General features: G+C 40.4%; 1 protein-coding gene across 1 annotated transcript in view; it reads left to right on the forward strand.

Moving 5' to 3' along the window:
- The window catches only part of LOC114668088 (hemicentin-1-like), an 84,373-nt gene extending 68,045 nt beyond the window's left edge, over positions 1-16,328 (forward strand). Inside the window, exons 17-19 of the mRNA XM_028823714.2 lie at positions 9,113-9,206; positions 12,638-12,692; positions 14,843-16,328. Coding sequence (XP_028679547.2) covers positions 9,113-9,206; positions 12,638-12,692; positions 14,843-15,055 — 362 coding nt within the window. The 3' untranslated portion in view covers positions 15,056-16,328. The remainder of the gene's footprint in view (positions 1-9,112; positions 9,207-12,637; positions 12,693-14,842) is intronic.
- Positions 16,329-19,998: the final 3,670 nt, after the last annotated feature.

Below are 19,998 nucleotides of genomic sequence, written 5' to 3' on the forward strand. Positions count from 1 at the left end.
ACCATATTCTTGTTAGTTTAGTTACCTTGATGTTCCAGGAGACCCTGGTGTTGGTTTGTACCTCTGGGTCTGACTACATTTTGCCACTAACTTCTGAATAACATTTTGCCCCTTAGGTTTTACTTTTGATTCCATGTTTGATGTCATGGCTTTGATCCATCGCTTTTCCATCCAACTTCTCAGTCCTTCCAATAAACCATCTTCTTGATTTTTACATTCCCATAATAATTCTCAAACACAACTTCTCGCTCTGTAATGTCCATGTTGTTTAAGCTGAACACAGGAGAAAAATAAGCAGGAACTAAAATGAGGTCAACAGCTAAATGAGAGTTGTGACTGAGAGGACAAGGAAGCCAAAAACGTAACTAAAACTCACAGTAGAAAAGAACGAGCAGTTAATTTGAAAACCAAGAAGTCAAAGAGAAAGTTTGTATGAACGATTCCTCGTTGTTTTTCTTAGACGTTTGTCAAATCACAGACAGCGAGAAAAACACACACACCGGTGAATGCTAATGAAGTCACATGTCAAGTCATACAGAATCATACAAAATCACACTCCTGGCAACCTGGAGACGTCTCAGTGCTACCTACACAAATAGTGTCACATAACAAAAGAACAAAATGGTGACGCGATAAAGAACACTCATACAGAAAATGAAATTAACAGTACACTTTTACATAGAAACAATTTAAGATACTAGATTTAAGATATCAGACACGTAAAATAACATTTCTAAAATGAGAGCTGGGGAAATGAGAAATATACTCTAATTCATAACAGTCCATAATTATGTATTAAATAATCAGTTACCCAAACGAGACTCTTAAACCTATTCATGATGTTCACATAAGCAAGAACCTCCGTCGAGCTCCCCTGCACTGCGTGGCGTTCATTTGCCGTGTGGTTTGAATACGTTGGGTTGCCCGTTCTGCTCCTGCCAGATGAAGTTCTTTCCATGCCGAGTGTTGTTTTCCATCCTTGTGTCCCTTTCATTCCACATTACTTGGTCCTTTCAGCCATCTTCGGCCTCCTTCTGTGTCTTTATTGGTTTTGCTCACAGGAGCTCGTTGTGGTCTCCATTTCTAGCTTGTTCTTGTCTGTAAGGAGTTGGTCTCCAGTGTTTTTGCAGGAGTTCTTAGGGTTCAGTTGTTGAGTAACATTATGTGGTTCACTGTGATGTTCTTTTACTGTTTCTTACCATTCGTTCAACTTGTTCAAAACTTCATGATTGACTCTCTCCTGTGTTTCAATGTGATTATTTTATGGATGCTGAATGGTGACCTCTTTTCATTATTTTGTCATCAGTACCCGCTCTTCTTTATAAGATAAAGTAAAAGATCCAACTGAATTGACTGGAATTGGGACCCTAAAAGGCGTCTCTCACACCAAAACATGGCCTGTACTTATGGAGACATACGGTGTAAGACACAGTAATGACACTGATTGATTTTTGTTCAATTTTCAAATCCACTTTGTACAGAAAGTAGATGTCATGGATTATTAAGGTATGTATTCATGTGCTTGTTAGGTTTAATATGAATTCACTGTATCTTCCCATGTAGACGCTCCAAAGAACACTGGCATCATCGCTAATACTTCTACAAATGTTTTGGAGGGCAGCCCTGTGAACCTGCAGTGCACATCCAATGCAAACCCAGTCAGTAACTACACCTGGTTCAAGGTGAACGGATCTTCTGTGCTCCTGACAAGTTTTGGGCAGAACTTGACCATCAACACGGTGAGCCCCAGTGACAGCAACGTGTATTTGTGTCGGGCACAAAACAAGTTTGGAGACGGCAACTCATCTGTGACTCTGAATGTACAATGTAGGTATAAAGAGCACTTGGTATGCTTGAGATGTTATGGTGACCATGAGGGCCGAAGAGAAAGGAGTTGGGCTGCTACCAGTAACAGGAGTGTGAAAGAAGACTACAGTAGAGAAAAATGAAAAAGAGGGCATAATAAAATACATGAGTACAAAAGCCAAATGCACCAAAGAACTTTAAATATTTAGACAAGAATACGTTAATAAATAATACACTGGGGCAATGAAATAAATTTATAAATCAGTAAAATGGAGGGATAGTCAGGCATGCATAACATGTAAAGCAGATAACACTTTTGAACATTTCTTTATAGTCAAGTCACGTTTATTGTCAGGTGTAGTTTAATATTAGTTATCTATAATTTATATGTGCAAGCAGAACAGTTGTCAAAAATGTAATACAAAATTATAACATGAAGTTAAATCAATAAAGGGCGGCACGGTGGCGCAGTGGGTAGCGCTGCTGCCTCGCAGTTGGGAGACCTGGGGACCTGGGTTCACTTCCCGGGTCCTCCCTGCGTGGAGTTTGCATGTTCTCCCCACGTCTGCGTGGGTTTCCTCCCACAGTCCAAAGACATGCAGGTTAGGTGGACTGGCGATTCTTAATTGGCCCTAGTGTGTGCTTGGTGTGTGGGTGTGTTTGTGTGTGTCCTGCGGTGGGTTGGCACCCTGCCCAGGATTGGTTCCTGCCTTAAATCAATAAATCAAAGATAAATCAATAAGTAAAGGAAATTTGGAAATGAACCACAGCAAACAGAAGCTGACACAATACAACACGTTTGCAATGGCTTATTGGTAATTTGAGCACAAACCGCATAGCACTCAGCTGTTAATCCAATTGAAGCTAAGGTTAAGTGAACATGGCCATATTGTGCTATTGTTGAATAAAGTGCCGTCATGAGATCTCTTTGGACAGAGGGAGTTAAACCTGCTGAAATTCACCAAAGGACGTTGGCATGTGCAGCTCAGTAAGCTGTCTGGGTAGCCATCTTGTGTAAACTTTACAGTACGTCAGGCTAAGAGGAAATCAAAAACAAAGATGCTCCAAAGGAATACATTTGAAAGTCCAAGGCTGAGTGAACATACATGTGTTGGTGGAAGGAGTGATTTTGTGTGAAGAACGTGGATTGATTGGCCGTTAAGGAGACCTTTGAGAACCCACTGAGCCTTGGGTGCTGTTTGGAGGTAAATAAGAAAATCAAATCCACTTTTATTGGGTCACACGCAGTCCCACACAGTGCTGTAGGTAGTGAGATGCTGAACTGCTAAACTCCAGGACTGCACATTAGAAGACTATAAAAACAATAAATACACAAATCTATAAATATCAATAAATGAATATCAATACATACAATGGCAGCAGTAGTGTGCATTATATTAATATTATAAGAAATACACAAAAGAAAATAAATGAGTTAATTATATAAGCATTGCATCCAGCAGGGGACACATAAGGGAATGTGTTCTTAGAATTGCAGCTTTGACTTGAACGTGTAATATATATTTTTGATTTAATTTCATATACTTTGTCAAACTCTGATATTCTGTTTATACCTTCAATAACCACAAGAGAAATCTGGAACAAAAAGAAAGGATCTATTTAACTTTCTTTAAAGTGCATCTTTCATTCCTAATATACATTACATCATAGAAAACAATACGTACATACAGTACACACGGCCAGAGAGAGGCCATCAGGACCCTACGATTGTCTTACAGCTCTTCGCTGGGGTCTTTGATGATTGCTTTGCCTTCTTTCTTGGGAGTGCGGTGGCCTTTTTCTTTGTCACAGAGTCGACGTCACATCTGTGCCAACAGAGCTTCTGGCCTTTAGGCTTCCTGACAAGCTCTTCGACTCACACTTTCCACCGTCCACTCCTATTAGGGTCCATCTGATCTTATGCAGTGAGTTATTTGCAGGCCCTACTGACCAGTGCGAGATTCAGCTCTCTTCCACCATGACAGCACAGTCTGTTATCAGGTGCCACTGTAACGAAACAGACCGCCTGCAAATTTCCCAATCTTCATATAGCCGGGAAAAAATCTTTTTTGCAAACCTTCAACTTTATACTGCAGTTGTGTCTGCAGGTGTGCTAAGTGTAAATATAATAAGCTCACAAATCACAGCATCGCACAGTTAATTTCCAACTCTGACTGCAAACATTCATGCATGTGATGTATGAGTCTTGACAACAGGGCATCATGTAGCTCCAGACGCCGTCCTCATTGAGAGTGAGGATGGACTGTGGGCAGAAGACCCTCCTCAGTCTCACTCAAGTGGTCTTCTGGCAGCCGTAACATTTCAGTTAACACAGCACAGAGAAGAGTCCATTGTTGGGGTGGCTGTATCACCTAAAAGCCCTAATTGTGTGATTGTGGGGACAGGGACCTGAACAAAGGCAGGATCCAAACAATGGGGGTGCATTTCTGATATCCAGATGGCTACCCTGGGGGGCTGCTATTCATCAGTCGGCATATTAGTGAAGTTGTGAGTATTAGAAATGTTCACTCCTTTGGATTTGAGGTCTCATCCTTCTTAACTCCTTGAACAACATCATTTTAAATGTGCCGGTAGAATTACGTCGCCCTTTTTCTTACTCAGTCATAATATCTGTTTCTAGATCCTCCAAAGGAAACTACTGCATACATTTATCCTGCAGCTGACATCATGGAGGGAACTCAAGTCATACTGAGCTGCATCTCGGTTATAAACCCACCTGGGAACTACACCTGGTTTAAGGGAAACGGATCTGACGCCACCAGAAGAGCAGCCGGGCAGAATCTGAGCATCTCAGCGGCGACACCTAGTGACAGCGGGGTGTATTACTGTCAGGTAGACAACCAGTATGGAGGACAAAATTCAACAGCCGTGACTTTACATATACAGCGTAAGTATCACACAGCTGATTCAAGGGTGACAGTCACAAAGAGGTTACAATTTAAACTTCCTAATTAAGGATTAAAGAGTTCTCCTGATATTGTGGATGGCACACTGGCACAGTTATTAGCTCTGGTGCCTCACAGTTCTTGTCTCTATGGCCTTTTCCAAGATTTTTTTCCATTTTTTTCCTTACAAGGGTCTTTTTTGGGAGTTTTTTCTTGTCTTCTAAGGAGTCAAAAACCAGGGCCCGTTAAAGCCCATTGTGGCATTCCTTGTGTGATTTTGGGCTGTACAAGACATACATTGTTATTGCTGTTATGGAGTGTGTTTGTGTTTGTGACTCTTACTCTGAGTATTTTGGTTTTCGGTTATTAGTGGTAATAAAAGTCAAAAGAACGGACTCCATGTCTGGAAATGGCACATGCTTAGACTGTGAGAAAAGTATAAAAGTTCTGGCAATTGCACTGAAAACTAAAGCTCATCTACAGACGGGTGGACGACATCACTTCAGAATGTACCCAGGAAACATGCCACCCAGACTCTCAAAGTGGACAGAGCCGACTGCCGGGAACCCCACAGCTGCATCCTGCTTTGCCAGGAGCTTCCTGCGAATTTTTATTATCTAAAGTGTAAGTCGATATTTAAAGAAGTCAACTGTGTCTGTCACGGCTCAGCCAGGCTTCCTTTTCTGCCTGGGATTCAAGTGGCTCCGCCCTATAAATGGGAGGGTCCTCCACAGCTGCTGGCAGTTCATTTCGGATGTGCCAGGGAGTGGAGGCTTACTTGTGTTCTGATCTGCTTTGTGCTTTTTGTGATTTCCTTGATTTTTGAACCTGGGCTCTGTTTTTGACTTGTCTTCTCAGGAAATTCCTTTTGTGTTTTAAGGAGCTTGTAGTATAGAGCATCCATCCATCCATCCATTTTCCAACCCACTGAATCCGAACACAGGGTCACGGGGGTCTGCTGGAGCCAATCCCAGCCAACACAGGGCACAAGGCAGGAACCAATCCCAGGCAGGGTGCCAACCCACCGCAGGACACACACACACACACCCACACACCAAGCACACACTAGGGCCAATTTAGAATCACCAATCTACCTAACCTGCATGTCTTTGGACTGTGGGAGGAAACTGGAGCGCCCGGAGGAAACCCACGCAGATACGGAGAGAACATTTTTGTTAAAATAAATGCATCCATTATCCAACCTGCTATATCCAAACTACAGGGTCACGGGGGTCTGCTGGAGCCAATCAAAGCCAACACAGGGCTCAAGGCAGGAAACAAACCCCGGGCAGGGTGCCAGCCCACCACAGGGTGCACACACACACCAAGCACACACTAAGGACCATTTTAAGATCTCCAATGCACCTAACCTGCATGAATTTGGACTGTGGGAGGAAACCGGAGCACCAGGAGGAAACCCAGGCAGACACGGGGAGAACATGCAAACTCCACACAGGGAGGACCCGGGAAGCGAACTCAGATCTCCTAACTGCGATAAAGATTCTTTTAGGCCCCTTTGTATCTAGTCAGGGTTTGGATTGTAATCCCTCCTAGTGGGCAATTTTTGTGAATATTTAATGTGATTTTGGAGTCGCGACAGAATCGTTTCTTTAGTGTTATATTTTTTTCTTTTTATTAGGATTACTGTTGTACCACTAGGGAAGGATATGATATTTTTATTTTATAATCTACTTCGCTCGCAAACCACCGGTTTATTTTTCTGGCAATACAATTTAAAGAGATTGTTTTTTTCATGAGAATTATTACATATGCATTGTGTTCACTTTTACTTTAAAACCAGTAAAAGCAATATTTGGAATGAACTTTTCTGATATAATTGTTATGGTCTTCCACTGTTAAATCTTCGTATGCTGTTATCTCTTTCTTTACCTCTGATTCGTTAATTTCCTCTGGAAGTCCATATTTCTTCATCGTTAAATCTTCAGCTTCTAACATTTCTTAGAAGATCGAAAGAGCCGTTTGTTCATTCGACTTTTCTGATAATGGTCCTTTGAACGCTTCCCATAATTGTAAAACATCAGCTTCACCCGCCATAATTAAGTACACGAAGAAGTGTCTTCATTTGTCCGGCATCATTACAGAAGTGGCATCAGACATCATTTCAAACAAACCGCTTCTTGAAAGGTGCCGTCCGCAGTTCCATCAATAGTTAGAACATCTTTATACGACGTTGCTCCTTTCGATTCACGTAACAACAATTTTAAAAGAAACCGTTCGATATCTTTTGGTGATACAATATTTAATCGAGCAACACTTTTGCAATTAATTTTTCTTGGACGCCACACTCTTTTTGTTTCTGCCGTGTGTAATGTTAGGGATTCTCGCTTACGTATATATGCTTTTGCATTTACGTCTGTTTTATTAAGTTCAAAATAAGCCAATAATTTTGTATTTCTGTTTTTCACTAAAGCTTCTGCTTCTTCGCCCACTTTAAATTGAATCATATTCAGACCTGGTAAATGAATCGTTAATAATTCAACAGAGTGACTTCGACCGTGCATTGGTAATTCCATTAAATGCCACCTGCTTTCCATTCCACTGACTGTCTAAATATACTTGAACTTCGTCCTGAGACTGTTCTTTGGATAAAGTTACGCGTACTCTACCGTGCCCTTTATGTACTTGTAGATGTACTTAATATTCATAACCGATGCACAATACTCGACATTAATATGACAATCGAATCGTTTGAGCAAATACAGGTTATACGTTACAATCATTGAATTATCGATCATCACAATTTTTCCATCTTTCTTTCCGTGATAAGTGTGTTGTTCGTGACGATTGTCTCTTCGGTGATAATCAGGATAAGCCCGTCTTAGTCTTATCTGTTGTTTGAACGAACGCCTTTTGTAATTCCTTTAAACACTTTTTTTCTTTTGAGTCCCAACATACTGAATCTTCTAAACGAGGTCCGTGAGACGTGTGTTTAATGACTTTGTACCATAATTCAGGATTGGTTTCTCTGTTTGGAATTTCAGCACAGACACAGCCATCGACATCATCAGCAGTAGTTAATAATTTATTTTGCAAAGTAACCAATAAATGCATCTGAGGCAAACCCCGTTTTTGAAATCCGGTCGTGTAAATGTGTGCTCTGATTTGACCGAACACCGTTTCGAGTTCATTCAATAAAAATAAGACTTTCTGATAAAACAATCTACTTACAAAAGTGGAAATATCCAAAGCCGATGTAGCCGGGGGCATTGTGCTCAAGAATCTGCGGATTTCCAGCCATTGTGGATTGCACGTCATTGTAAGAAATAAATCTGCCTGACCGACAGTTCGGGATATTGCCATTACATTGTGATAGAACTGTTGCAATGCTCTTGGACTACCTTGATATGATGAAGGTAATATTACTGCTACACCTATTTTGAATTTGTCTGAACTATTGATATTTGAATTTTGAACGTGGTCAATGAGACCTTGCATATGATCGAGTTTTGCTTGATTCGATTTAATAAAGAAGCGACGATTAACTTCGAGTTTTAGATACGCATTAATAATGTAACTGAGCGGTTAGATCTTGTTTGAAAATGGTTGTAAGTACGGCGTGAATTGCTTCCAAAGGATGTCAGTATGAAGTGACTTGACGGTGTCGCTGGACGTAAAAGTGCCTCTCTCTGAAGTGTCTCTCTGTCTCTCTTCAAAAGATCTCGTCGCAAGTTTGTTTGTTTTTTTATAATAGAGAGATGTATATACACACACACACAGATATATATACTGTATATATATATATATATATATATATATAGAGAGAGAGAGAGAGAGAGAGAGAGAGAGAGAGAGAGAGAGAGACTCTGGTTAAGTCAAAGCTGCAGTCTCCCATGCGGAGATTCCCAGACATTGTGCGCCCCCTGCTGGATTCAAGCATTCAGTTAGTGACAGAGAACTTCTAGCCTATAATTTGGGTAATCGCTGATAATAGCAGCTCAGAATACTCCTGTTCTGCGTTTTCTTACTGACATTTTGACTGTTCATTTTGGTGCCATTGACTAATGTGCTGGCACCAGACTTTCATTTTGAAATGAGTTGGAGTTTGGTGAGAATGACTTCATTTTGCAGAAAGTGTTGTGCTGCAGCATATGACCTGATTTGGGAAATGCAGATAAAGTTGTAGGAACTTCAAGACTGCTTTGGGAAATGCGCTAAGACAACTGAGGAAAACTGTAAGACACTTGAATGACAGCAGAATTCTGAAATTAGTTGTATCTTTGACAAATGCGTTGAGACTGGACTGACCACAGACAACAATCAGAATATTTACTGAGGTCGTCTCCATCCTGAGTGGGTCTTGAAACTGTTTTAGTCGATGTCCATTCGTGGGGTTCAATGCAAGGCGGCCTCTCTGACTTGTGTTTCCTCTCTCATTGCAGCCTCGCAACTGAACACCGTGCTTCTTTATGCACTTATTGGAAGTGTTGCTTTCCTCTTCATAATTTTACTTGTGATTTGCTTAACTTGCAGAAGGTAAGTTGAAAATTTTTGAATTAAAATGATAATTGCAAACATCATACAGTGCACAGAATATTTTATAATAATACAGTGTTGGTATGTTGGGTGGAATGGAGGTGCCACAAGAAGACCAGGGTTCACGTCTCTAGTGCCCCCTACATAGAGTTTGCATGTTCTCCTCATGTCTATGTGGGTTTCCTCCAGGTGGTCAGATATCCTGCCACAGTCCAAAGAGGGGTGGACTGGCCAGAGTACCCAATAACTGCCAGGACAGTCCCCAGCTGCCCTGTGACCCTGCCCTGGATATGTGAGTTAAGACAATGGCGAGCAGGTGGCACGGCACGTTGCTGCTCCTGGCTTGAGGTGCCTGTCCTCGGGCTTCAGAGCTGCACTCACTCCATGCAGCACACCTCCAGATCATCGACTCCAGATTTAGTGTTTGCAGCACAACAACTTAAAATTAGGGGCCAGTTCTGACTAAAAGGGGTATGCCAAGCCAAATTATCATTTAGAGATATCTTTAAATGCAATTAAGATACGCATCATTAAATTGTTTAAAGATTCAGTATGTTTATGAAATGGAGTTAAAGCAAGCGGTCTTTAAATGATTTACACATCTCTTTAAATTATGTACATTAACATCTCTTCAAATCAATTACAGATACAGTCATATGAAAAAGTTTGAGAACCCCTCTTAATTCTTTGGATTTTTGTTCCAAAATGAATCTGACTTGTCTAAATGAGCATTGGCATACAACAAGCGACTCTGTTTGTGGCGCGAGTGCAGAAAGAGCTCTGAGAAAATGGAAGTCATAAAATGGTGACGCTCACAAATCCTCACAGTAGTGACACTAATGCACAGTAAGCCATACTAAGGTACACAATAAAACAGATTACAGATTTGTTAAACTGTTAAAGCTTACAAAAGTGGAACTGACTGACAAGTCACCAATCATATTACTTCTAATATCACTGGTACCTTCAAATACTCGCTTGTGTGCCTTCTGTTGTGCAAAAGTCTCCACAATGTTCGACACGTTGAGCTCTCTGTCACGCTCGTTTTCGATTGAGAGTACAGCACAGCCAAGCCACTAAGTCCATCTTGCGACATGGAGCTTCTGAGGTCATTTTTGATGAGTTTTAACTTGAAGAATAATCATTCACACGCAGCAACAGTCATTGGCGTAGTCGGCAGTAACATGTAAGCCGTGCAGATGTCACTGAAAGTAGACAACAGTGCACAGTGATCTATCAGCAACAGTTCGGCTACTTCGAAAACAGTCAACTTGGTTGATGGGATGGTTTGAAAACATGCACAACAATTGAGCAGAAAATGCCAGTGAGATGTTGGTGCTATAGTGTTCAACGAGAAGATCGGCAGCAGCATACAATTCATCGTCAGCTAGAGTTAATGGTAACAAGACATTGAACCTTGAAGCCACTGCATCGAGACTGTGAAACCGCAGTTTTAGTTAAGCTATTAAAAATTAAAATAAAAATCTATACGCCCCGAGTGGGCCGCCAAGATCATAGGCCCTTGTGCTTTGCACAATCTATTGCTATGCATTATGGTGCGGCTCCAGCTTCACAATCTGTGGACGTATTCTGTCCTTCAGTGTCTGCTCCAAGTTCTTCTTCTTCTTTGGCTTGGTGTACAAATGTCAGCGCCTGTCTGCACTTCACCCCCCTCTCTTGACTTGAGATCTGCCAAAGTAAAGCTAAACACGACACACACCGGCACAAAAGAACCTACGCAACATCTACACAGGAACGCTGCACGATAAACGTGATGAATGCTGCTGACGACTTAAGCACAGCAAACAATCTAATTCATATTCTACACGCCAACACATAAGGCCAAAAGAAATATGGAGAAAATCCAACAGTGACAGGATAAAAAGGAAAGATACACGTATCAAGGAGTCGGACAGGAATCGACCGCCTTCCTCAAACGTGCCAGCTAAGTGTGGTCACCACCACTGATGAAGCGGTGCTATTTGTAATTCAAAAGTTACTACAAAATGAGCATTGCATCAAATGTGTGAATGTGAGACTGCACTATTCTTACATTGGAATATTGAAATACAAATATATTCTGTAATCTTCTATGAAAGAACGGAAAACAGAAGACATTCACAGGATGTGATTTTTAAATAACGAATATGATTTTTAAATAAAGAGGAAGTAATTTAGAGCTATCTGTAATACATTTAAAAAAATCTGTAAAGCATTCAGAGACATCTTGAGAAACTTTAAAGATATCTTAATTAAAGATGCACATATGTGTGCGCACACAAGCATACATCACTAGCGGCATATAAGAACATCGCACATTTGACAAATGGGAGGAGGCCATTCAGTCCATCAGGCTTGTTTGTTTAGCTAATAGCTAAGAGGTCTCAATGTGTCACCAAGATACATCTTAAAAATGTGCAACACTAAGAGTCAGCTGCAGTGGCTGATAGCACACTGCCATTGGATTGTGTTCTCTGCCGTGATAACTCATGCTTCACTATCTGGTGGTCTGATAGACGATTCTGGGTTTGACAGATGCCAGTGAAATGCTGACTGCCTAGTGCCTAATGTAAAGTTTGGTGGAGGGGGGTAATGGTCCTGGCCGTTTTTTCAGGGTTTGGACAAGGAACCCTTGGTTCCAGTGAAGGGTACCACTAATGCTACAGCATAAAAGACATCTCAGACAATTGTGCTCCTCAAACTTTATGGTAAGAGAATGAAAAAGACCCACCACATGACTACTCTCCTACACCCAAAGCCAGGTCCATAAAGACACAGTATGGAGGAACGCATGTGAGCGGCACAGAGCCCTAAGCTCAGGCCAGTTGAACACCTTTGGGGTGAAATGAAATGCCAGGTCTTTTTGTTCATTTTGCCCCGATCAGCTGTGCCATTACTCTGCAGTGGAAGCATCTACTTCGTGGTTGAGCTGTTGTTGCTCCTGACACTTCCATTTCACAGTAATAGCAATTATGGATGGATGGATAGATAGATAGATAGATAGATAGATAGATAGATAGATAGATAGATAGATAGATAGATAGATAGATAGATAGATAGATACTTTATTAATCCCAAGGGGAAATTATGGTTAACCAGGGAAAGATCTAATAGAGTAGAAATTTGTAAAGTAATGCTAGTTTTTCAAAAAATGTTTCAGTAGAGTGCAATTCTTACTAGCAAGTCTGACCACCATGAAACACATCACCCACTCTCAGGTACCAAGAGAAAGGAGAACACGATGTGAAGTAAATCCAGTAGTTGTAAATTACTCCGTGTGGTTTTTATTGCTATTAAGCCTTACAGAGTGAGGTGTACCTCCATAATGGTGAGCTCCACCAGTAGCTGCTTTCTTGTCAGCAGTCTTCAAATAAAGTGATTGATGATAAACAGTAGGTTTCCATTTTAATAACATTTCTTTTCTCTTGTAGGTGTAGGACGTCTAATAAAGCAAGTCAAGAAAATCATCCTTCACACACAAATAAGGTGACATATTTTATTATTCTAGTCACGGTGAAGTTACATGTCATTATTATTTAGTCAAGGAAAGGGTTCAAAGTAAGGATGTTAGGACAGTGGTAAGACCAGCAATGAAGTATGGAGCTGAGATACGGGCAGTAAAGTGTCCGCAGGAAAAGAAGTTCAATGTGGTAGAAATGAGAATGTGGAGATGGAAGTGTGGAGTTACAAAAACAGGACAGAATAAGAAATGAGACCATCAGAGGTACAACAACAGTGAGAGAGAAATCTAAGAAAGTGGTAAAGTGGTAAGGACATGTGATGAGGGGAGACAATGAATGGGGGGGGGGGGGGGGGGGTGCAATGGAAATGGAAGTCCAGGGGAAGAGACAGAGGAGGTGGATGGACAAAGTAACATGAGATCTGAAGGAAAAGGGTCTAAGAAGGGAGGAGGTGGATGGAGAAGGTTGATTAGACCTCATATGGAAGTGGGAAAAGAAGAAGGTGAAAGTATATATCATAATAAACTGTTGCATTAATAATGAAAGTAAATTTATGAATAAAATAGTTAAATGAGGAATAAATGTGACATTTTATAATATTAAATTATTTTTGACATTTGTCCCAAACTGCCATTTGTCCCAGACAGCTGCTTTCTTATGTGAAGCTGTATTTCAACAATGAGGTTCCCTTCAGTTCAAATAGTTAAGAGTTAATTTTGTTTTACGTATCGCCATTTCTCTTGATTTTGTTTTCCTGATGATGCTGGTGTGGACGCTAGAGGAGCTGTTGCCCCATTGAACCCACCAGACAGACGTCCAAGACACCCGTGTAAAAACACAAGAAGAATCTTTAATAATATTCTTGAATAAAGTGCACCAAGCACCGCACAATCCACAATTCTCAATCAATACAATAATAATAATAATCAATAATCACTAACAATCCTTCACTCCCAGCAGCTCCGTCCTCTACCACCCAACTCTGGCTCTCCCTGCTGGGGTTTCCTACAAATCTTTTATAGTCCATGACCCGGAAGAATTCTGTCTCCGGGTCAAACGCCTTCTTCAGGTGTCCCGGAAGTACCGCAGGTTTCCATCCTCATGACTCTTACGTACTTCCGGGTTAACATCATGGTAATATTCCCCTGGTTCTTGGTGAGCTCCCCCTTGTGGCACCCATGGCACCCAACAGGGCTGAAGAGACGGACTCCATGTCCCATACTGCCCTGCGGGAATCTGAGGAACCATTTCCATCCAGGGGAGCTGCCATCTAGCGTCCCGGGGGATGTAGTGCCCTGAAAAGGGTGGTTTCTTTAGTTGAGGGACGTCCCTGGACTGAAACGCCGGCCGTCCATCACACTGGTTAGGAGGTCACAGGTTCTTCTTTCATGTGACACGTTATACAAGAAGAAGACATAACATTACTGTTGACCAAGACTTTGGATTTTTTCCTTAACAAATTTTCATGTTTATTTTACTTAAAGAATTTGGGTTTCTTATGGTAAGGAATCTGAACCTGGAATACTGATTTTTTTTTGTGCCTCACGTTTTGATAATAGTTTGGAGTCTTCTCAGTTTTCTAACCCCTGTCTGTCTACTGACCACACGTATGTCTTCTTCTTGCTGGTTATTCTACATTCCCAGGTACAAATATTTTCATTTTTTTTCCCCTTTGTGAGCTCATTTTCTACATAGTAAGTAGTTAAAAACTAAAATGTTAGCAACAAAACGTGGCACAACTGCAGAACTGAACTGAGCAACTAATGTGTGAAGTTGACTGTGAGTCTCACTTTATGTTTAGGCCCAAGTTTACTCTCGGATGTGCTCAGTTCAAACAGATTCTCACTTGTAGGTTCCTCACAAACAAACACCATTAATTTACGAGGGACATTCAAAAAGTTTCCGCAGTTTTGTATTTTCATCGTAAGCGGTGAGGACGGGAGGAAGAGTAATTGGGCATTAAAAAGTTGGTACGACGCTCGGAAAACTGCATCGCAAACGAAGGCAACTGTGTAGAAAAGTGGTGTCATTTGTTCTTGAAATTCTTAATAAATAGAGTTAACAAAAAGTGTGGAAAGTTTTTGAACGTTCCTCGTATGTATGGATCTGTGAAAATGTTTGTTACGTTCTTTTTTTCAATCATGTCAAAGCATTTATTTATTTTTTGTTTTACAGCAAAGCCCTATTAACTATGTGGACAATGGCATATATGTCAATCACCTCGCCGTCACAGAAGACGAGAAGGAAGGGGCTCAAAGTCAAGTCGTGTACGCCGATGTTAACTTCACGAAGGCTCAGCTAGAACAACAAAATAACAAAACTGTGACAAAATGGCAGCTTAATGAAGAAACCGAATATGTGGAGATCAAACGAGCTGTGAACTCCTGAGGATGGACAGTTGTGTGGACATTATGAGTGAAGGAGAGCAACCTCTCCATGTGAAACAACAGTAAAGGGACATCATCAGACATAAGCGAAGACACAACGATGATAATTAGAAACGTGATCAATTGAAATTGAAATAAATAAAGTTCTGCTGTCGTTTGTTCAGGGACGTTTCTGTGTTACTGCCTGAGGTTCTCTTCATTGCTTAGCGTTTGCCCTTTTGGGAATCTTCTTCAAACTCTGTTAGTTCCTGAACTGGTGTCGGAGTTCTTGACTTGACGCCATTACTGTGCGTATAATCCGCTCCACAGTAAGTCGACCCGACCCAAACTACAATACAAATATTTTTAGCACTGGCAGAGTTTTATTTGTTCAGACAAGACATTTGAATGCCACGTTTGCAAAGGTAACACAAATACATATGGAAGATTATTTGTGTCAAAATTAAATGCAATCCATCAGGTAAGCAACATTGAAATACAATACATATTTGATTTTGCAGCAGTTTTATTAGATCACAATTAAAAACATATCGATCAAGTGATTGAATGCTTTTCATATGGCGTGCAATTTTCACGTCAGTTTAAAATGCTGCACAAAAGCGTATTGCATTTTAATTCACGTCCACAAATTGCATGTTGTAACTAAAAGCAAAGCAGGCGTTTTGCATTCCTCTTAATGGCTGCTCCGTGTGTGTTGCATTTCAATTCGAGACCTCACTTTAATAGCCAAAAGTCATCAAATGACCAGGCAGCATCAGCATTAGGGCTGCCATCTCTCTTTCTCTGGAAGTGAGGACATTTGGGTCAAGAAATGAGGACTTTTGAGGACGCCTTTCCCTAGGATGCCATAGTAGGCCTTTCTACTGTCTTATGGTTTTTTCAAATGATATAAACCTTTAGTCGCAAATTATCACTATAATGATGGCCACCATCAGTGTCACTGGCCAACTAATAAGCCATTCAATATTTTAAATATGTCAAGCCTCTTAAATTAACAGACTTCATTCCTTCCATTCTTATTTAGATAGCTTAACTGTCGTAACCTTGTAAAAAACGATACACATGGAGAATTCACTTCTAGTAAAATAAAAATCATTTTACTCTTTTCAAGTTTATTTGCATTTATCTACATTCTTTTAAATTTTTCCACTGAAGTTATTTTTCACAGTAAATCTGATATAATCTGATAAACCTGATAAAACAAAGATTTGTTGCTCAAATAGTCTGTGAACTTGCACTTTCTTTTTGCCTTAATGGGTATTTGTGAATTGGTGTAAATGAAAGAATTATAAAAATATTAAATTACTTGAAGAAGTGACTTATTACTTGATCAACTGTTAATTAAAAAGATATTGCATTTATATGACAGAATAAATATGTGATTTTTTTTAAATTACCTGAACCTTTAACATTTGACTCATTCATTTACAATTAATAATCTGTTTTGGAACAACAGGTGGTAATGATATTTTCTATTAAAATATTACAAAGCAGTACTTACTCGCACTTAAATATGACTGAGTGTACCCGGATGTATGAAATTTCTTGTTTAACCAAACTGCTGAAAGAAGAATTGAAAATCAGATCTGACATAGAAAACGTGAAATTGTAATTTCGATTTTGAATAAATTCACTTAGTTACGGTGAATTAGGATTACTAATAATTAAATAATTTAGAATGAACTGTCTACTCGCCAAGAAGATAAAGATGAATTCAAAAGAGACAAGAGTTTCGTTGCTCTGGTGATAAATTCTTAACTCTGAACTGCTTATAGACAAGCAACTTTTTACTTAGTTATTCATTCGTTTACTGTAATTATTATTATTATTAATGATGATGATGATTATTATTTAATGTTCTCATTTTATATTTATGTTCCTCCTCACAACAAACTCCCACTACTGCATTGCCGGACTTCTGCTTGAGCTTCAGCCCAGCGCTCTGCTGCCTACACACTCATAAAATAAATAAAATAAACAATAACAAAATTAGGACACCTATATCCATTTAATTAAATTAAGTTGTCCTCATTTAAAACATATGCATATAGATCAAACATATTCATATTTTGTTATTATGACCAAAAAAAACTTTGGATTTAAGTAATTTTTATGAGGATCAAATGGGGCGGGCTATTATGCAAAATACTGTATCATACTCTATATGCAAATGTGTCTCGTGCGTGAAACGTGATTATTTGAAACTAAATCAACTTAATTTAATAATTAATTAAATATATGGATAAAATAAGAATAGCATGTTTTCAGGATAAAAATTGTGTTAATTGTGAGTAAGGTTAACATAAAAAAGTGAGTAATGATAACAGTTCCATAAACGAACTCTGCTGCTGAAAGAAAATATTCAGATTGCTTTGTTTCGACATAAATGAAGTGTGACTTCCAACAAAGTTATGTCAAGGAAAGCCGAAAACAGTTAAGTAATGACAGCAAACGTAATTATTTATGTTGAAGTCACTTCAATTAGTTGCAGAAAGTTAACATCCCTGACATATTTGTACTTGTTTTGAGCCGGGTACCTGAGATTAGTCAAAGTGGATGAAAAAAAAGATATTGTTTGTTTTTCAAAACAAATTCTGCCGGCAGACTGGCCGCTCGAGTTCTCTTCAGCCTCATTCCTGTTGTTCCTGCGATAACTCGCCCACCATCTCCGGGTCGAAGTGCAGAGCGGCGGCTGTCAGAGAGCGGGGACAGCAAGTGCAGAAGAAGAAAGCGACTTGCCGTACGAGTGGGCAGATTTAACGAGGGGCTAGTGACAACATTCCAGTTCCAGTGTTAAATGAGTAGGCGATGTTTTTGCATTAACGGTAAATATGGAGCGAGATCGCTGTCAAAGGTAACTAGTAATAATTTAAGTCAAAGTTACATTTTTTGACAGCGATCTCACCTCCTTAGGGGTAAACTCGGACTCATTTTGTGAATGAATGTGCGCGGTGTACTGACAGGATGCAGTAGAGGGCGCTGTAGTAGCGGTTATGTACGAGAATGTAAGGACAGACGTTTTCAATGAAGTGACTACGTCGTCTGAGAGTGGCGTGAGCGTGCGTGACAGTACACGTGGTAGAACAAGAGGCTTGGACGACTGTCAAAGCTTTCAGTGACCTCCAGGACTCAAGGTGGAGTTATCAGATGGAGACGATCGCTTACACAATTTCAGTCTCTTCACAAGGCACGACGAATTAGCTGCAGTTGTGACAGAGTTTGTGTCGCCTGATGTCAGTTAAGAGAGCTGTGCTGCCGGCTTTCTTAGAACTTTCTGCATTCTGTACAATCAATAAAAAGGCTGATGTTCAAATGCACCGCTCAATAAACCCTCCACTTTAAACACCTTAAGGACCACCCTTCATATTGTGACGTCCTGTCGAATAAACACACTGAGGAGCCGCTAGTCCCAGTGGGAGTCTTCCAAATGCCGACTGGCTTTTTATTGGATATGCCGCGATATAAACGGTGCCCTACCGCCGCCCGTTGTCTGGGTCACGGGGACACCTCCAAAATAACAAAGATTTTCCACCTTCGTCCTATCTACCTCTTTAACTGTTCGTTCCCTTCACCACTTGGTGCTCTCTTCCTTTCGCTCCTGCCACAATTACCACTCCGGCCAGCACCTCCCCTTTTTCTTCACACACCGTTAATTAACCCGGATCCCAGCTGTCACTCAACTCTCCTACCTGGGGGTGCCCCAAGACTCCACCCCAACACTGCATCCACTCCCTACAGCCCATGCAATGGCAAGACACGTCACAATATTCATCACGTCACGAGTGAAAAGCGTTTCAGCTTACTTGTGAGGGGTTTTGTTGACGACTGATCAGCGGTCACTGCAGACAGTAGTGAAAAACACCTTTTTTGAAAATTAAATCAAACGTTTACACGTGACACTTCTAAGTAGTCTACCATACAGTAAAATGTATTTATTTTCTCTGTATGTTTTTGTATATTTTTCAAAGCTCAATGAAACAACATTCGAAGAACGCTTCCCTGTAATAACTGGAATTGTCCAACAGGAGCAGATGCCCGCTATCTCACAGTTTCATTGGTTGCCACCACCTGTTTTTCACCGGTTGTGTCTGCAGGTCCGAATCTGAACAATTTCTGTACCTGAATAATTAAATACAATGAATCCCTTTAAAACAGCCTCTTTTAATAACAACCACAGTAGTATACTACTACTCACACTGTAGTGAACCTGCGATCATTCATTTCTGACTCAATAAGAAAAATTACAATTAGATCATCACATCCACGATCACGAAGAAAGAAAATAACCGTGAACTTCACATGCATAAAAAAATTAGCCCCCCACTGACTTAAGACTACCTGCCTTCTAATCAACCCCCCAATAAAAGAAAAACACCTCACTCTGTCACACACACACACAAACACACCAAAGACATCCCTCCTTCAATGAAAGCTGCGTGCGCTTCTCTCCGTAGAATGTTACTGTCCCGCCATAAACGTTTAGCTTCATCAATGTAAGACAAATCGGCGTCCCAGGGTTTGGGGTCTTATCTGTGTCCGGCTTCGTTCAATGCGATTTAGAAAGATCAGCCCCGCAGCCGAGGTTTAATAATAATAATAATAATAATAATCACTCAGTTCACAAGTTTTCAACCATCTCGAGCCTCAACTCAGCCACTTCACTTGCATGCACTTTCCTTGGCTTCAGATTCACAAACCGAGTTCCACGCACCCATCGCTTGCAATCCCAGCCTTTAAATATTCACCTTCAGCAAGGAGCACCATCTGCCTATGTGATCAATCAATCAATCAATCAATCAATTAATCAATTAATCAGCCACATCAACAAGTTCATTGCAGTACTTTGTCAAGCAAGACTTCTACAAGGAACCTGGTGCGGGATGAATTCTGTTTTGTTGCTTTACTTTTGTAACTTTCTATATGTTTTTTCTTTTTTTTGCATGT

Source organism: Erpetoichthys calabaricus, chromosome 17 (genome assembly GCF_900747795.2).
Source record: "Erpetoichthys calabaricus chromosome 17, fErpCal1.3, whole genome shotgun sequence".
Taxonomy (NCBI): domain Eukaryota; kingdom Metazoa; phylum Chordata; class Cladistia; order Polypteriformes; family Polypteridae; genus Erpetoichthys; species Erpetoichthys calabaricus.